The sequence below is a fragment of the Sminthopsis crassicaudata genome, chromosome 2, assembly GCF_048593235.1.
Source record: "Sminthopsis crassicaudata isolate SCR6 chromosome 2, ASM4859323v1, whole genome shotgun sequence".
NCBI lineage: Eukaryota > Metazoa > Chordata > Mammalia > Dasyuromorphia > Dasyuridae > Sminthopsis > Sminthopsis crassicaudata.
The window spans coordinates 114,364,057-114,383,631 of NC_133618.1; the positions used below are offsets into that span (position 1 = coordinate 114,364,057).

The following is a 19,575-nucleotide window of genomic DNA, read 5'->3' on the forward strand; positions in this document are numbered from 1 at the left end:
TGCTTTTATTTTTTTTCTTCAATAAAAAAGTTACAGTTAGGTTTTAAGAACGAGTAGAAGCACTAGGTATGTCATAATTTTTAAAAATTCATAGATGGTTGAAATAAAATTTATTTGAATAATTAATTTATTCCCACTTTCTTAAAATTTATATTCTTCCTCTTTCATTCCTAGTGTCAACTAGTGTCCCTGTACCAGAAGTATTAAGAAATGTCAGTGACTTTTCTTTTTCTTTGGTTCATAGGCTATAAGTCTGAGGCTATTAAAGGTACTGATATTTTAGTCATTGATTGCTTTTTAGAACCATAGCCAAATTTTTTTTTACTAATATGTTATAAATTTTTAAATTTTATAAATATGCATATTTTAATGAAATCCTTCCTTTTTTGCTGTTATTTTTTAAATTAATTTTATAATTATAACTTTTTTGACAGTACATATGCATAGGTAATTTTTTACAACATTATCCCTTGTACTCCTTTCTGTTCCAAATTTTTCCCCTCCTTCCCTCCACCCCCTCCCCTAGATGGCAGGCATTCCCATACATATTAAATATGTTATAGTATATCCTAGGTATAATATATATTTGCAGAACCGAATTTTGTTGTTGTTGTTGTTGTTGTTGTTGTTGCAAAGGAAGCATTGGATTCAGAAGGTAAAAATAACCTGGGGAGAAAAACAAAAAAAAGCTAACAGTTTGCACTCATTTCCTTCTCTGGGTGTAGCTGATTCTGTCCATCATTAATCAATTGGAATTGGATTAGCTCTTCTCTATGTTGAAAATATCCACTTCCATCAAAATACATCCTTATAGAGTATTGTTGTTGAAGTGTATAATGATTTTCTAGTTCTGCTCATTTCACTCAACATCATTTGATGTAAGTCTCTCCAAGCTTCTCTGTATGAAATCCTTCCATTTTTTAACATAGTAATTAAACCCTTCCACCCAAAATCCTAAAACTTAGAACTCTTTCCTGTCTATTGTGATGCATGCAGCTTTTTAAAAATAGTTAATCCTTAAAAGAAAGCCCCCCAAAAAAACCCTTCCACATAATTTTGCTTTACCTTTTAAAATTTTGAGAATTTTAGGACATAATTAGAACAAAAAAGTTACTTTTTTTTTCCTCTTTTTGGGCAGGTATAAATTAATCTTCTAAAAGCAGCTGAACAATGGAACCAGATATCATTCGAATGTACTCTTCATCTCCGCCACCATTAGACAATGGAGCTGATGATGATGATGAAGATGAATTTGGAGAATTTGGTGGGTTTTCTGAAGTGAGCCCATCTGGTATAGGATTTGTTGATTTTGATGCACCAGAGTTTACTAATTCTAAAGAAGAATTTATACCTTCAAATCATTTTATGCCTATTCATGGTTTCTCAGAAAATGTAGATAACTTTACAAGCTTTAAGCCCATTAAAAATGGTAATGATAAAGACAGCATTGCTGAACTTCCTAGTCTCATGAAAGAACAATCTGATATTTTACCTCCTACCACCAGCAAAGAAATAATTCAGTCCAGAACTTCAGATGCTTTAATTGACAGTATAGGAAGTCCCGGAGATTTTAATGAAGTAGTAGGGCAGAACGAGAATGTTGGAACAACTGAAAGTTTCTCTTCTGACAGCTTTAGAATTGATATGAAAGTAGTTAGTCATGACAAGCAAATAGATAGTTGTAATGGTGAGAAACCCACATGTATAGAGATTCTAACAAATGGGTTTGCAGCACTGGACACTGTAAATCCTCAGGGAAAGGAAGATTTAGACATTCTTGACTCAAAGAGAATAAAGAGTCACAGCACTGAACTTCATTTAGACTCCACATCTAGCCCTGCTGAGGAATTTGCAGATTTTGCCACATTTTCCAAAAAGGAAAAGATACAACTGGAAGAAACAAGATGTGAAGTTTTAAATGTCAGAGAAGCACTAACTATTCAGGAAAACAATAAAATAAACAGGATCCATGAAGAAAATTCTGAAAAACAAGCTTCTCTGGATAGAAGCCATGAAAATGAAGATAAGACTCTTGGTCAAGAGAATCAGGTTTGCATTTCAGAAATCAATGTAATAAGTAATGAAAAATATGACCCTTCAACACTGGAACAAATTGAATCAAATACAAGCGCACAATCAGCCCTGAATTCAGTAGACACAACTGAAAACACAGAAATACTTAGTAGGAGAGAACAGTGTGAAACTGATGAGAAACTTGATTTCTTAATGTTAAAACGTGCAGCTCTGTGTATGGACAGTATTAAAACTTCTGAAACCAATGACAACATTAGTTATCATCCCAAAGAAGAAACTGTTAAATTTACAAACATCCAAAGCACCAGCATAAATCTGACAGAAGAAAATGTTTTGGATAATTCTACAGATTTGAAAAATGGGGATAGTAGTAATGATTTTGTATCTTGTAGTGATACAAATGAAGATGACTTTGGTGACTTTGGCACAGTCAGTGGTGCAACTCCACCTTTTATTAGTGGCACTCAAGATTCAATGAGTGATATAACTTTTGAGGAATCCTCAGAACAGTTTCTACATTTTAGTGAACCGGGTGATGACTTTGGTGATTTTGGGGATACAGATGCTGCTATTTGCCAAGAGGAAATAACATGTTCTCAATTAGAACTGAAACAGACTTCTGATATTGTACCTGAAGGACATGAAGTAACAAGAAAGTCTTCTGTGTCAGGAATTGAACCTCTTTCAGAGCTAAAGAATGGTGGTTATAGTCAATTTCAGAATCTTGATTTGGGGCCAAAAATTCAAGATGAGTGCAGTGTTTTTCAAGACCCTGATGATTTTGCAGATTTTAGTTCAGCTGGTCCTAACCAAGCTGCAGATTGGAATGCCTTTGAGGATGAACAGAAAGAAAGTTGCTCTTGGGCTGCATTTGGAGATGAGCAGTCTGTGCAGTCACCACTTAAAAAAGAGGCCTGCCAGTCACATAGGACAGGTGAAAGTATTGTTAGTCCATTGACCCCAAAGACTCACACGATCTCTTTGGCAACTTCTCAAGGAGCAGCTGTTAGTGACCATTCACATGAATCAGCATCTTCAATTCAGGTAATTTATTATATTTTCCCCTTTTTATTCTCATATGTGAATTGCTTTGGAAACAGTTCAGATGTTCAAAACATGTTTTTAATGGATTTGTCAAAAATGTTTTTTTGACAAATATCTCTTGATAGATTTATAGATTCATTATATTTTTCACTATACTTTTTAAATTGAAAGTGGTGCTAGCTTATACCTAAAGATTTTCTCTTACAGAACAGAATAAATTTCTATGATTACAGAAAATGTTGTTACATTTTAGTTTATAGTGTTAAATGATTATTCCTTTATAAATGCATTTAAAACTTCCCAAAAGTGTAATATGAGAAAGCTCAGTCATTACACTGAAACCTCTAATTCTTAACTTTACCCCTTAACAAAACAAAACCCACTAAGCATTTAAATTAGGTTTTTGGAAGTTTGGTGAGATCCAGAAGCCCATAAATAATAGTGTTTGTTTAAAGTTTCCTAGATGAAGCAGAAAAGTAGTAGAGTATTTTTTTTCTTTTGTTCTTTCCCTTTTTTTTCTCTCTTTCTCCTTTTTTAAAAAAAGTTTTTCTTGAGGAATAGGGTAGATGGAAGTTAAAACTACAAGATCTTGTTGAGCAAGTTAGAGAAAAGTAGAACCAGTCATAGATTTTCTTCAAATTTTCTTATAGCGCTTGGTCTGACTCTTTTTTTCTCTTTACTACATATTTGTGTGTGTGTGTGTGTGTGTGTGTGTGTGTGTGTGTGTGTGTGTGTGTGTGTGTGTGTGTGTGTATCTGTTTACTTACACATACACACAGTATCATCCCATGCAGGTCCTCCCTAAGGGCATCACAGGCCTCAACCACTTATCCTCTGAGTCTAGAGAGTACTTACTCTGAAAGGTTTTTTCTGCCATCTCAGAGCTCAGCCTCTAGGCACCTAGGGAATCAGAGAACAAACTGTTCTGAAAAATATTCAAGCCACCTCGGTCCCAAGCTCCTTGTACCTAAAATACTATGAAGGCTTAAAGAGGGGGGGGGAGGTGACACCCACAAAAGGCTGAAGAATAGTAGAGATTAGAGAGCTGGGAATAAAATACTGATCAGTTTGGCTTTTCCTCAAAATTGAGGATTTTATGGGAGAAAGCAGGTGCAAAGGGAATGGAGGTTGGATAGCTTTAGTTTAGCCCAGCCTCCAAGAACGAGATCATCAACTAAATTTTTCCTCAAGCATGAAGGTTTCAGAACTGTGAGACTCTGGCATTCTGGAAAACAGTGAATGCTCATTCTGACTAACTTAGACATGACAGGACACTAAATAGTGCCTACTATCACCTGATCATTCACCTTTCTAAAATAAACAGATTTCCAGCTAGAATTCTATTTATCCCCATGCTGAAATGGAAATTCTCTCACCATATACTCATCCCTACCTACCTCAGTCTTATTCTTCCAAGGTCTATATCATCCTCTGCCTTTCAGTGCCTTTGTGCCTTCTGGAATCCTTCCTTTTATAAACAAGTTTCTTTTTATCCTAGATAAAGGATAAAAAGGTTTTACATTCTTTTCACATTCTTCTTTTTTTTTTTTTTTTTAATTCATTTTTCCAAATTTTCTCCTCCCTCCCTCCACTCCCTCCCCCCGATGGCAGGTAATCCCATACATTTTACATGTGTTACAATATAACCTAGATACAATATATGTGTGTAAATACCATTTTCTTGTTGCACATTAATTATTAGTTTCCGAAGGTATAAGTAACCTGGGTAGATAGACAGTAGTGCTAACAATTTACATTCACTTCCCAGTGTTCCTTCTCTGGGTGTAGTTATTTCTGTCCATCATTGATCAACTGGAAGTGAGTTGGATCTTCTTTATGTTGAAGATTTCCACTTCCATCAGAATACATCCTCATACAGTATTGTTGTTGAAGTGTATAGTGATCTCCTGGTTCTGCTCATTTCACTCAGCAACAGTTGATTTAAGTCTCTCCAAGCCTCTCTATATTCATCCTGCTGGTCATTTCTTACAGAGCAATAATATTCCATAACCTTCATATACCATAATTTACCCAACCATTCTCCAATTGATGGACATCCATTCAACTTCCAGTTTCTAGCTACAACAAAAAGAGCTGCCACAAACATTTTGGCACATACAGGTCCCTTTCCACTCTTTCTTTTCACATTCTTAGGCTAGCTCTTCCCAGAAAAGTTTGTCCCTAGATACCCTGTTTGATACTGGATACCCCTATAAACATTGGACAGGGGTAGGAGGCAGTCATCAAGTATGTAGTAAGCTCTTACTGTGTTTTGAAGAACTTTTCTAAAGAGCCAGGGTTGCAAAGACAAGCAATAGAATAGGAATATTCCTTGCTCCTCACTTCCAATTCCAGATTGTACTTTTGTATCATCACTCAATAACCTCACTAAGAGATTCACTCCTCTTTATCAAACTAAGTAAACTCCTTATCTCAGCTTACCAAACTCCAGGAGGTTTTCCTTTTCTGAGAAATTCAGTGCCTAAGTCAGTCTTCCTTTCCAGCTCAGTTCCTGTTCTCATCCCTTCAAATTTTAACATCTATATTGATGTCAGCTTAAACATCCTGATCTCCGAGGTCATCAGTCCCCTAATTTCACATGACCCCCCATATTGCTTCTACCACAGCCATACAATTTTCTGTGTTCCTTATTGTACCTATTTCTCATCCTGGCCAAGTGAAACTTCCAGGTTTTTTGTTCTTAACTCCCTATTCTCCCAGAGCATCATCCTTTCAGTCTTGAACCTTATTATCAACTATTTCACTTATGTATTACTAGTAGGTACCTTTTAATCTCTCACTCTCTTGTCTTAGTGCTAATGAACTGCTTTTCCATTCTTACCTCCATGCTCCATGCCATTGTGGAAGAATGTTTTATAACTGCCAACTGGGTTCCCTGCTGGTTATATTCTTATCATCTGGGCCCTCACAAAAGTGTTTGTTTTTTCCCTGTTTAATTTGCTGATCACATTCTCCACACAGCTGTTCTAAATCGGGTTCATTTTCTTTAGTTTTCCTATGCCACCTCTTTCCTTCCCTTTTCAGCAGAGGATTTCACATGCTGTTTTACCGAGAAATGAGACCATTCATTTGAAGCTCCTCTTCTTCATTCCTTACCTCAAAACCCTACTTTTTCATAATTCTCCCATTTTCTCCCTATTTACTGATGGAGAGGTAAGACTTCTTTTCAAATGTTCCATTTATTCTCTTAATCTTATTTCATCTTGTTTCCTTTGAGAGCCTTTTCTTTGTATTATCCCCTTTCTTTCTCATCTTCAACTTTAACATAGTCACCGACTTCTTCCCTGTCACATACAAATATTCTCAGATGTTCCCAACCCTTAAAAAAAAAAAAAAAAAAACAACTTCAAAATCTGAAAAAACAAAACCCTTTCATTTAACCCTGCCTTTCTCTCATGTTATCACTCTATATTTGTTCTCTCTTTCAGAGCCAAAATCCTAAAATTATATGTCCACACAAAAGTTCCATTTCCTCAGCTCCCGTTTGCCTTTCAGTTTTTTGTGGCCTAATTTCCAACCCCACGCTAGAATAAAATTATTCCTCCCAAGATTACTAGCAAACTTTTAATTGTTAAGAAAAGGTTTCTCCCTCTCTCTCTCCACCCCCTTCCCAAGTCCGAATCCATTTTGATTTCTCTATAGCATTTGACACTCGACCATTAATAAATACCCTTATACTCCATCCCTATCCTAGATTTTTCCTCCTTACTTTCTGTAACACTACTATTCTTTCTCTTTGTTGGATTTTCATATTCTTCCTCCTGATTATTAAGTGTAAGGAGCTTTGTCCAGCTCTCTTCGCTTTCTACTTATTCTCTTTTAGTGCTCCCTTTAGTTTCCCTGAGTTGAATTATTTATGTGTAAATGACTCCAGTCTGTATATTTAGCTTTAATTTCTCTTAAACTACATATCTGACCATCTCTCTCCTTATCTTCTTCCCTCCATCTCTCCTCATTTCCCTCTCTGTTTCCCCCCTCTCTCCCATTATGTCTAGGATAAAACATGATCTTATCTGTCACTCAAAGCCCTCCACAATGTTTCCCACTTGCCTTTCCAATCTTAGTTATTTTATATTATTCCCCTTGACAAAAACTCTATCCTACTCTAGTTGGACTTAAGTATACTTTTATATATATATATGTGTGTGTGTGTCATTGAGTGCATTTACCTACTTGTCACTACCCACGTTAATTTGTCTTATTAGCAATCCTTCGCTGTCCTTTTGAGCTGTCACTAATTATTCTACACTTTCTTAAAATCAGGCTTCCATTATTGTGACTATTCTGTTCTGATATATGTATAGTATTTTTTAAATTGTTAAGTCCATGTGAATTGGCAGTGACAAGTCACTTGAATTTAGTTGTAAGGTGCTGAAATAATTGCCTCCTTTTTTTGCTTCGGTGTAATATAATGATGCTAATATTACTTAAAAGTTAACTTCTATTATATTTGTTTTTTTGGCTGATGAATTTTACTTAAAATGCCCTTCACCTTGCACTCTGTCTTAAAATTCTATATTCAGTACATAATTTACTATTTTGATAAATTTGTTGAAAATGCATTTGCATTATCCCAAAGAGTTTCCAATTTAATGTTTAAAACCTCACCTTAATTTGAAGGAGAGTAATTGTTTTTGCCGAAATGAAAGTAGATAGAAAGGAGCAGCATTACTATTTGTGAACTCCCTGCTTAAAATGATCTGTGCTTTAATAAATCTTTGGCACATGTCCTCTATTAAACATAAACTTGTACTTTCAGCTGTGAAATTTTGATCTTAAATCAACACATTTCCATTTTAAATTCCAGCAGTGTAAGAAGCATTGTATTGAACATTAAACTTGATTTTTAACCACCTGGTCTCAACTTTTAAGGCAGAAAAGTTGTGGCATATCCAGAAAGATCTTTAATGATTTCTGTCCTAAATATATGTTTGGCAGGTCAATTCTTAGGAAGTAAGATTTTTTTTTTCAAGAAAACAATACTCTGAATTTTAGTTAAGTTCCTAAGCCAGTCCACAAAAGCCTATTAAACTATAATGTAACTGAAATTCTGTAGTGAAAATTAAATCCAACCCATAGATACTGGAAACACATAAAATCATTTCTCTTGGGAGAAAAAAATGGTATTTTTACATAGGCAATCACATCTTGGTGGCAAGGACTTCTCTGGGATTCTAAGGAAACTCCCTAAGCCCAATGTGAGCAACATGCTTATATGAATAGTTAGGCAAACCTTGTATTAATATTTTTAAAAGTTGAAAATTTTATGATTCTCAGCACTTGAGGTAATGAATATACAGTGTTCTGAAACTAAAGTTGACAATCAATATTGCTCTAAATGATTATAAACTGAATTACTATAAATATGGATGAGGAACTGGGAAGAGGAACCTTCAAAAAAGAGATGGCATTTTAGTTGGATTTTAATAAAAATTCAGCATAGAAAGATATGGGAAGGGAGGAGGACATTATAAACAAATGAATGTTGCTGGTTGTAAAAGGATGGTATGAGACTGAATAGCCTCTAGAATCACTTCCAGTTCTAAAACTATGATCCTGTGAAGTTTTCCCAAGTTTAGTGAAGTGGAAAGACTAAAACTGAGGTGACTTGAAGCCTGATAATCCTGCCACTGCTCATAACTCGTGTTGTTGTGGGCAAATGCCTTATCCATTTTAGAGTTGGACTTCTATTTTTTGCAAATGTTCATCATTATCCATGTACATTTTAAGGAAACTATTTAAAAGTATTTTTTCAGTTAAGAATTCATTTAGGTCATTTGTAAGTTTCTCAGCTACTTAATACATGACTTAAATTATTTAATAACAGATTTGAGTAAATTGTAAATTATTTGAGAACTATAATATACATTAGATTGAAAAAGAATTTGAAGTTTAAAAGTTCAGTTTCTTCACAGGAAAAGAGCAACATCTGCTGAACCAGATAAGTAAGTCTTAACAGAAATTCTTAACCTAGGGTCTACAGATTCCTTGGGATGGATTTCAGGGAGTCCATGAACTATATCAAAATTTGCATGAGGGGGATTGGTTTTTTTGTTTTTGCATTTTGATAGTTGTGTTTCACTATAAATCTATGGTATGTAAGATTTTAAATTTTGCAAATAGAAGCATTATTCTGAAAAGAAATCCATTAGATTTACCTAACTACCAAGGAAGAGGGGGTGAATGATAGAGAAAAAAAAGATATTAAGAATACCTTCTTTAAATTAAGTAGTCAAAATTTCCTCCCCTCTTCTGTCCAACATCTATTATCTGTTATTATCTGGAATTTAGGATGAAGGAAGGAAGACTCCATTACATTTTCAGAGCCAATTTCTAGGGTTAGTGATTCTTTTGATGTTTTACAAAGGTTGAGTTATTGAAAATGAAGATACCCTTTTTTCTCCTCCAGTCAGTTTATTCTTTTCTTCTTTAATATCTTGAAAATTATTCTTGATTGCCTTTTAAATTGTCACTTCTATGATAGACTCAGGGTATATATTGATACATATATTTTATGGATATGACCAATGCAGAAATGTTTTGCTAAAATATGCATATTTGCTACAAGGGTTTTCTTTTACTTTTTCAATTGGGGGAGGGTAAAAGGGAAAGTGGGAAAGAGAAAAAGAAGGTAGATTTTCACTAAGAAAGGTAAAGTGAGATTTTTTGAAAGAAGTTTTAAATTATACAATGTCACATTTTTTGGCAGAGCCAATTTGGGAATTTTTTTTTTCTTTAGTGAGGAGGGAGGGATAAAAGGCAAAAATAAATACTTATTAATTTTTAAACCTTAAAAAGTATTAAAAAGTTTATCTTTGTGATGCATTTCTTTTGGATGTATTTTGTACTTCCTCTGCATACCATGTTGGTGAATTGCTATAGTGGTTATTTTTATGATGATCTGTTCATCTGAGATTGTCTTGGAAGACCTTGGTGACCAAACATATCATAAAATGTTTGTTTATTTGTTTCCTTTGGATTCAAGATGAAACTAATAATGCAACTTACTTATTTTTGCCTCACTCAAAAAACCTGGATCATTTCCTCCAGTATTGTATTATATTATTAGCTATTAGATAAATATAATGATGATGATGATGTTAACTTAATATTTTTATACGTTATGTTCCAAAAATATTGTAGTTTTTTAGTTTTAATAACTAAAACACTGTCGTTTTCAATGTGCTTTACACTTACCTTTACCTTATTTGATTTTTGACATTATGCAGAGTACCAATAGTTAGAGGCAAGTAGGTAGTGAGACAGCTATAGAGCACTAGTCTAGTAATCAGGAACGCCTGAGGTCAGATCTGGCCTCAGCCCTGTATTTGCTGTGGGATACCAAACAATTCCCCTAGCTTCTCTCTGCAGATAAATTGAAATAATTGTAAAGTGCTTTGCAAACCTTTAAAGTATTATATGTAGATACGAGCTATTATTATTAATATTGGCAGACTAAGAAATGTGAATTTTAGCATCCTTTATCCCAATACTGCTACTCCAGTCTGCAAAAAGGAAAAGCATTTTTTGTAACTGTCCCTAAGGATTCCAGTGGTCAAAAAAGAAATTAATCATTTTGTAGCCATTCTAGTTTATTCTCAGGCTGCAATCTGTTGCTTGGCCTATGTTCAACTGGGAACATTTACTTGAATAAATTAATTCCCATTTATTCTCATTTGAATGCAACTAGTATAATAATAATAGCATTTTTATATTTTAGTGTGCCCAAAGAACTTTGGTATACTTGACAAATGCTTTTATTTCTAATGCTAGCTTTTGATGCATTATCCTGCTTGTAACAGTGGTCTACAAATTTCTTTGATGGTAAAAATTTTTAGAATCCCCCAATATGTTTATTTCTTGTAAAGGTACACTTACAAATGTGTACCTTTACAAAACTTAAAAATCATTTTAAATAGAGAGCAGCTAGAATTTGAGTGACATGATTAAACTTGCACTTTTAAGAATATCAAGTCAGCAGGTAAGTGGAAGATGAATTAGAAAGAAAAAGACTTGTGGCAGACCAGTTAGGAAGTTGTTACAAAGTGGTAAGAAGTAATGAGAGCTTGAACTAAAGAGATGATTAGGGATACAAGAGATTGTAAGGATAGTGAAAAAGGTTTTGACAACTAATTAAAGTTGTAGAATGAGTAAATTATTGAGGAATATATTGAGGTTACAAGCTTGGTGATGCCCTCAGAATCAAGAGGGAGGGATTTGGGGGGAAAGTGACATGAGAATTGTAATATAGATCCCAATGTATCCTGACCTAGTCAGAATGGGAAAAGAAAGTAGTTTTGTTCATTATCCTTGCCCCAGAACAAAGCCTGTCCTCTGATGGTCATTTACTGCATCCCAAGGTGATTGGGGGGGGGGGGGGAGTAGTGGGAATGGAGTTCTAGGGATAGGGATGGCTATGCTAGAAGATTAGAAAATTATGCCTTCATAAGTGCAATCAAGTACCTGGGAATCAGCTAGCTTGTTAACATTCTAAGAAATCAGTGCTTGTAATCATCTAAGAAATACTGGTCAGAGTAGGGGAGTTTATAGGGATAATAGATGAAATATGGGGTATAGTCATTTTGGAGACAGTTCCACTGATAGCCTTTGTTGAAGGTGGAATGTATTGTAAAGGTGGAATGCATCCCATATTCCCAACCTTTGAGATCAAACACACATTGTGGTCATGGTGTGGTACTCACTTTGGAAACACTAATTTGAAAAACTCTTGAATGAAAAGGAAATCTTATTTAAGAAACCTTTCAAATTTATATTACAATTTTTATAAAGTAATACTGATGTGCGTGTGTGTGCATTTTAAAATTTTTCTTGAAAAACTGAAATCTCTAATTTTGAAATTTAAAAAACAGATTTTTTTTTTATGTCCTAAGGCCATAAGTTGAGTCTTCTTCCTAGCATTTAGTTGAAGAATAGGAGGAAAACTAGATGGGAGGGGGAAAAAAAGCTTTCTTAACATTTGGAAGTCAGGACAAGGTCCTTTTCTGACTTGGGAAAACATGGTTAATTCCTAGTTATTTGCTTAACTCACTAGAAATTTTTTTTTTTTTTTTTTTTGCCTATTTTAGTTATTTGTAAGCCATTTAAGGGTGACAGATATCTTTTGACGTGTGTATTCAGAATTTGAGCATGATAATTTTTATTATATTTCAAGTAGTCATTGCTGTAGTACTTTTAAAAAAAGATTTACATCAAAATGTATGGGATTACCTGCCATGGGGGGGGGGGAGGAGTGGAGGGAGGGAGGGGATAATTTGGAAAAATGAATTAAAAAAAAAAGATTTACATCAAAGAATTTACAAAAGAATCAAATATATTATTCAAAAGAGCAGTCAATATGTATGACTTTTTACTTTAAACCAATTAGCTATACTTCAATATAAATCGAAGGCTAATAAAGATATAGTTGTAGATTTCTACCTGAAACCCTACTCAATATTTAATGATGTTAAGGTGTATGGTATCATCTTAAATGGAAGATTAAATGACAGTTGCTTTTAGATTGCTTTTTAAACTTCCACATATGTACAGGATCTTGTAGTATCAACAAAGATCAGTAAGAGTTATTCCCTTTATGCTTAAGGAAGTATGGAAAAATAGCTTGAAGCCTGTCAGAGTAATTTTAAGGGTCTCTTTAAGATAATGTAAATAGTAGGAACAATAACACGAGATTAAAAATCTGAAGACCTGGATGTGATTTATTCCTGAGCCAGCCTGTAAAGATGTATCATCATGAGAGTCACACTAAACTCTCCTTCAGTGTTAGTCATCTATTAATTAGAAATGCCATTTATGTGTGTGTGTATACCTCACAGAATTTCTGTAACAATAAACAGTAGATTTAATTCTCTGTTATAGAAGTTGATGGGAGTTAGATGGACAACCCGCAGAACTGGTTTTTCAACACATATCATCTTAGACAAGCAAATAAATGGCAAACTGGGCCTAGAATATTTGGGTGAAAAGAATAGACTATCACATTTGGGAAAATATATAGTTCTTGTTGTAAGCCTAAGCTTCTCCATAAAACAAAAACCCCATCTTTTAAATATGAATATTCATCCACTGATGCTATATGACTTCAAATTATAGAATATCTCATTTTATAAGGAATCAAAATCATAGGTTATCCAAAAAGAATTGGAGGAATGCATTATGGGTATAAATAGGCTGCAGCATATTATTAATGATTAATTGTGGCACGAAGATAAAATATATCACATATATAACTAGAAAAGAAATGGAGAGAAATAGTTGCTAGACACCTCTGTGCTGAATTGAGCACATATGTAATATCAAGAGGTCTAAAGTAAGGCCTTCTGCATATAGGATGGACCCCTTATGAAAGATTTATGGAAGGAAATGGACAAAAGTTACAGAATGAGATGTGGCTTAACTGTAAAGTAGACCATTTGAGACTGAGAGGCAATGTGGTTTAGTTTAGAATGCTAACTTTACGGACAAGCAGATTGTTAGTGGAGACAATATCTACACAGATGAGATCACAATCCATTGAAGTGTTATTAATGAGGGAAGAATGAAATAATATGAAACAATAGGAACTTCCTTCACTGAACCTCAGACCTAACAAAGATCAAATTAGCTGGTAAGATTTAAGAGACTTGGACCAGGACTGGTAAGTTTAAGCAGTATTTTTATTGCATTTAAGTGTTCTTTTCATTTTCATACTGTTTTTGCAAAAATAGGCAGCAAAAAAAGATATCAAGAAGTTTAAATCAATATAATTTGACAAATAAAAAAAATCAGCATTCAGGCCAGTTAAAGAAAGACGATGTAAAAGAAAAGAAGCAAATAGTAGAGAAAATAATCTATTTTTAAAGTAGATTTTTTTTCTTTTCTTTTTTTTTTTTTTTTTTTTTTTTGGAGGCTGGGGTTAAGTGACTTGCCCAGGGTCACACAGCTAGGAAGTGTTAAGTGTCTGAGACCAGATTTGAACTCGGGTCCTCCTGAATTCAGGGCTGGTGCTCTATCCACTGCGCCACCTAGCTGCCCCCGGAATTTCTTTTTCCAGATCATTTTACAGATGAGGAAACTGAGATAAGCAAGATTAAGTGACTTGTCCAGGATTGCACAGCTACTAAGTATCTGAGGCTAGATTTAAAATCAGGAAGAGGAAATCTTCCTGATTTCAGACCTAGCACTCTCTTCTCTGGGACACCCAGCAGCCAAGATGCCATAGAGTATCTGTTTAATGACATGTAGAACATAGGTTTTCTTATCCCCAAAATCTGCCCTTCATATTATAGCAAAGTAGTCTAGACTCTTATCATTGGCATTCCAAACTTTTATAGCATGGAACTTCTTTGCCTTTCTTTTCCTTTTTTGCCTTTATTTCCTTCCACGTGTCATATTGCAGCCTAACTCAGCTGTGATGGCTGCTCCTTAGACAATTCAGTGTTCATAACATTTTTCTATACCTGGAAGAGACAACTAGATGATTCAGTGAATAGGGTCTTCCTGGTGCCAAGAAGACCCACATTCAAATCCAACTTCAAACACAAGTTGTGTGAAATCTTTAACAAGTCATTTAATGTCTAAAGAAATGGCAAACCACTCTAGTATCTTTGTCAAGAAAAGCCCATGAACATTTATGGTTCAGGAAGTCTCAAAGAATCATGCAACAGCTGAACAACAGCAACAACACTTATCCTTCCAGACCCAGATCAGATAAGTCCTTCTGCTTGTAAAATCTTCCTTCATTTCTCTCCACTCAAAACCTATCCCTTTTCCTTCTAATGTCATTTAACACTATACACTGTCCATATTGTTATGTTGTCTTTTTCTTCTGAACCATTGTTGTATGCATTTCTGTTCCTCAATGAGATTTTAAGTTCTGTAAGGGAAGGCAGAGAGATCCTGACCTACTTATCTTTGTATTTACTCAACACCTTGCACAGTGCTTTGCAACTTAATAAATGAATAAATGAAGATAGTTCTCAAAATCTAAAAGGAAACAGTTGAAGATAATAGGGTAGCTGGCCAACCCATGTGGAATTGTACTTTGAGCTTCCTCTTGGCAATATACTCACGTGAAGGCTGTTCTGAGAACAAAAACAACTATTCATCAAATAGTTTAACAAGTGGGAACCCAAGTGAGAACCATCATATTTCTTTATATGCACCAGACCATCCTCTTTGGCTTCATAGGTATTTGATACTGATAGAGACAAGAAAACCTTGTAGTCGAGTGTACTGAGCCTATAGCACAACTAGGCTATATAATCTTTTACTCCAGAATTTGATCAGTGTAAATGAACCCCATGAAATTGATCACATTATTCAGATTATAAATTATATGTCGTCATTGGTTCTAACTTAATGGAAATATCCAGTGAAAAATTTTAAAGTTAGTTTTAAGATCTATTAATGTGATATAGGAAAAGATTTTAAAATTTTGATTGAAATCTATTACAAATGGAAGAGTCTTTATAGAAAGCAAAATTTAAAAATAAAATTTACTGAATATTCTCTTTCAATGTAAATCTACATTAAGGATACGACAAACATCATTATTGTTATTGAAAAATATTAATAGTATAGACCGAACTGGTTTTCTTTAGCTCTTCCTACATATATGGTAGTTAGGTATAGGGTTTAACCACATCTTGACAAATTTGTATGCTTACTTTTTCACACAGCGAATTCATTACCTTAAAATAATTAATGCATTAAATGTGAAATTATTGTCCTTGCAATCAGTTTTCAATAGCTGAGTTAATTGAATGTCAGTTTTTGAAAGTAGCTTTAAACACCTGTGCTTTCTTACTTGATCACCAAGGAATTGCAGGTAATTAATGGTTGAAGATTCCCAGAACTGAGGATTTTGAGACAGATAAATAAGAATTAGTTTTAATTTAAAGCCTCCTTCTGTATTAACCACCAATAAAAGGGTTAAGCAACCCTTAGACATTACATCCAGATTACACTGCAAATTAGAAAAAATATAAATTCTGGAGAAGTCCTTTTCCAGAATAAACCTGTTTTTTCTACATTGAAAATTTGTTACTCAATGTGTGTACTTTGTTCAATTTTATTGTCTCCAAACCATGAGGATATTTAGTTGCCACATTCTCATCTGCGCTGGACACATAAATAATTTTAACATTACCCAAGTGAACTCAATTTTTAAAGAACAGAACCACTCGGTACTTGCAAAAAAAAAAAAAAAAATTGTTTCACTATCTACTTCATTTCCGTTTTGTTTTACTGCCTTAAATAAACTTAAGATTTTGTCTGACTAGCTGCTGTGCTAAAAGGGATAATTTGGGAAAATTGCAATCTCCTATATATGTAGCAAAAAGATGGTTCAACTCTGTCATTGTAACACTTTTCTTTATAATTGTTTGTAGACCACAAAAAGTTAGTGCAAAATTGCCTTTTTTGTTTTTTAATTGCCTGCCTGTTTAATGATAATATTCTTTACCAGAGTTTTAGGAAAAATGTGATGTAACTGAGTAACATGACCATGATAAATTTAAAAGAGAGTGATGAGATGTAAGAATGCTTTTTGTGGTTTATAAACAATTACAAGGAAAAGTGTTACAATGACAGTCCATAGGCTTATCCCTGTGTTAGCAGTAGTCACAGGATAGACATTATTTGGCAACTCTATAGTATAGTATATACCCATTTCTGGATAGGGGGTGGGTGTGTGGGTGTGACAATTAAATTTTGTGTGTGGGTGGGTGGGTGGTTGTAACCCCTTTCTGGGACAATTCATGATTTCTTTAAGTCAAGAGGGAATGGAACCCCAGAGAGGCAATATGATTTTTGGTCTCAAGGCACTGGGAACCTTGAGTAATGGTATCACTTTTGGTCCCAAGGGTTAAAGGGGCCTGAGGAACAGTATCAGTTGCAATCCTAAGGGAGCAAGGGTCTTTCCTGTGTAAGGACCAGAGTATGGATCAGTGAGCACAGATCCCCTCAGAACACAAAACCTTGGAAGCAGTGGAAACTTCCCCAGAACTAACTCTGAAAACAGAAGTACAAAAAAGCATGGAATTTGTGACAGTCTCTCCCCCACACACACACACAAACACACACAAACGCCAAAAAAGCTGGAAACAGAGCCCAACATTGACTCAAAGTTCAAAATCAAATTTTAGAATGATTTTTAAAAAAAAAATGAGCAAACAACAAAAAAAGAACCTAACCATAAAAGTCTACTATGGTGATTGGAAAGAGAAGGCAGTGAAATCAAAATAGGTACAAGCAAAGATGCAAATTTTACAAAAAGGAAATTGGATACAAGCTGAACAAGAATTCCTGCAAGACCTGAAACTGTTTTTCAAAACCACCTAAGGATGGTAAGGGGAAAATTAGATAAAGAAATGAAAGCAAAGGAAGAAAATTATGAAAAGACAATTAACATTTTGGAATTGCACATATTTAACTTATTTCAGATTGCTTGCTATCTTGGAGAGGAAAAATTAGAACACAAAAGTCTTACAAAAATGACTGTTGAAAACTATGTATTTCAACAAATAAAAGACTATTGGGGAAGGAGGGAGAGAACCATAGACAACAAACACAGAAGTGGAATACTTGCGGGTAGTGGCAAGGTCAAGTGTAAGATGGTAGCTGAGGTTTGCCTATAGAATATGAGTCAACTCATATAGAAATTGAGAAACTGGGAAGTCAGAAGTTTCAAACAGTATATCAATATATATGTTGAAGTACTCTGATATACAGGGAAGGGTTGGGAAGGAGAGAAAGATAGTGAGCCAAGCAATGAATTTATTTAAGAAAGGGCAACATTCCAGTATTGGGTGATATGGAATGTTTAGGGAGGGACTAGCACCTCTGGTGTGAATGCTTACTAAGCCCTTTTCAGGGCTGTTCATCTACTTTGGTGCCTGCCACCTGTGGCATCAAGAAGCTGTAGCACATATAGCAGCTACACTGTTATACAGACTTGGCAGACAGGCTAAACCAGATTGAGGGTAACCAGTAAGCTTCAAACCTATCAGTGAATTGGGAGGTGCCTATACCAAGCATGTGAAGACTTTCCTGAGCAGAATGGGCAGATGAGAACAGTTTGTTACAGTGGCTATAAAGGTGACAAAAGTACCTTCACTACTCTTCTGTGGAGGACTCAGAGTTTGGTCAGACATCAAAGACAGCAAGGTCTGCATCCTGGGCCATCACCTGTTATCTTATCTTTTGTCCTGTCACTGAACTTTAATGAAACTGGAAGAGCAAGCAAACCTGATAAGATTTTGCAAAATTCTGTGTTAGTTGCCTTGCAAATCAAGAAGGCATCATCTATCATTTTAAATTCCCAACATTGTAATGTCATTGCTTCTCTTTGAAAACAAAGGATGAACAATATCTACACCAAATGGCATAGTATCCAAATTCTTAAAGGAGAAGTTAAGCAAATTATAAGAGGAAATAGTAAAATTATACTATAAAGGGACTTCAATTTTTCCCCTTTAGAACTAAATCAATATGGCAGAAATTAGATATGGATCCACACTTAACACCATATACCAAGATAAGATCAAAATGGATCCATGATTTAGGCATAAAGAATGAGATCATAAATAGATTAGAGGAACAGAGAATAGTCTATCTCTCAGACCTGGGGAGGAGGAAGGAATTTATGACCGGAGGAGAACTAGAGATCATTATCGATCACAAAATAGAAGATTTTGATTACATCAAACTAAAAAGTTTCTGTACAAACAATACTAATGCAAACAAGATTAGAAGGGAAGTAACAAATTGGGGAAATATTTTTACAGTTAAAGGTTCTGATAAAGGTCTCATTTCCAAAATATATAGAGAACTGACCCTAATTTATAAGAAATCAAACCATTCTCCAATTGATAAATGGTCAAAGGATATGAACAGACAATTCTCAGATGATGAAATTGAAATTATATCCACTCATATGAAAGTGTTCCAAATCACTACTGATCAGAGAAATGCAAATTAAGACAACTCTGAGATACCACTACACACCTGTCAGATTGGCTAAGATGACAGGAACAAATAATGATGAATGTTGGAGGGGCTGTGGGAAAACTGGGACACTGATACATTGTTGGTGGAGTTGTGAAAGAATCCAGCCATTCTGGAGAGCAATTTGGAACTATGCCCAAAAAGCTATCAAACTGTGCATACCCTTTGACCCAGCTATACTACTACTGGGCTTATATCCCAAAGAAATACTAAAGAGGGGAAGGGACCTGTATGTGCCAAAATGTTTGTGGCAGCTCTTTTTGTACTGGCTAGAAACTGGAAGATGAGTGGATGTCCATCAATTGGAGAATGGTTGGGTAAATTTTATGGTATATGAAGGTTATGGAATATTATTGCTCTGTAAGAAATGACCAGCAGGAGGAATACAGAGAGGCTTGGAGAGACTTACATGAACTGATGCTGAGTGAAATGAATAGAACCAGAAGATTGCTGTACACTTCAATGTTGTAT

The 19,575-nt window shown here is 34.7% G+C and overlaps 1 protein-coding gene across 2 annotated transcripts in view; it reads left to right on the forward strand.

Annotated features, from left to right (window-relative positions):
* AFTPH (aftiphilin) overlaps positions 1-19,575 on the forward strand; it is an 85,510-nt gene that overhangs the window by 23,864 nt on the left and 42,071 nt on the right. For both annotated transcript variants that reach the window (XM_074287050.1, XM_074287049.1), the window contains exon 2: positions 1,139-3,078. In XM_074287050.1, coding sequence (XP_074143151.1) covers positions 1,171-3,078 — 1,908 coding nt within the window. In that variant the 5' untranslated portion in view covers positions 1,139-1,170. The remainder of the gene's footprint in view (positions 1-1,138; positions 3,079-19,575) is intronic.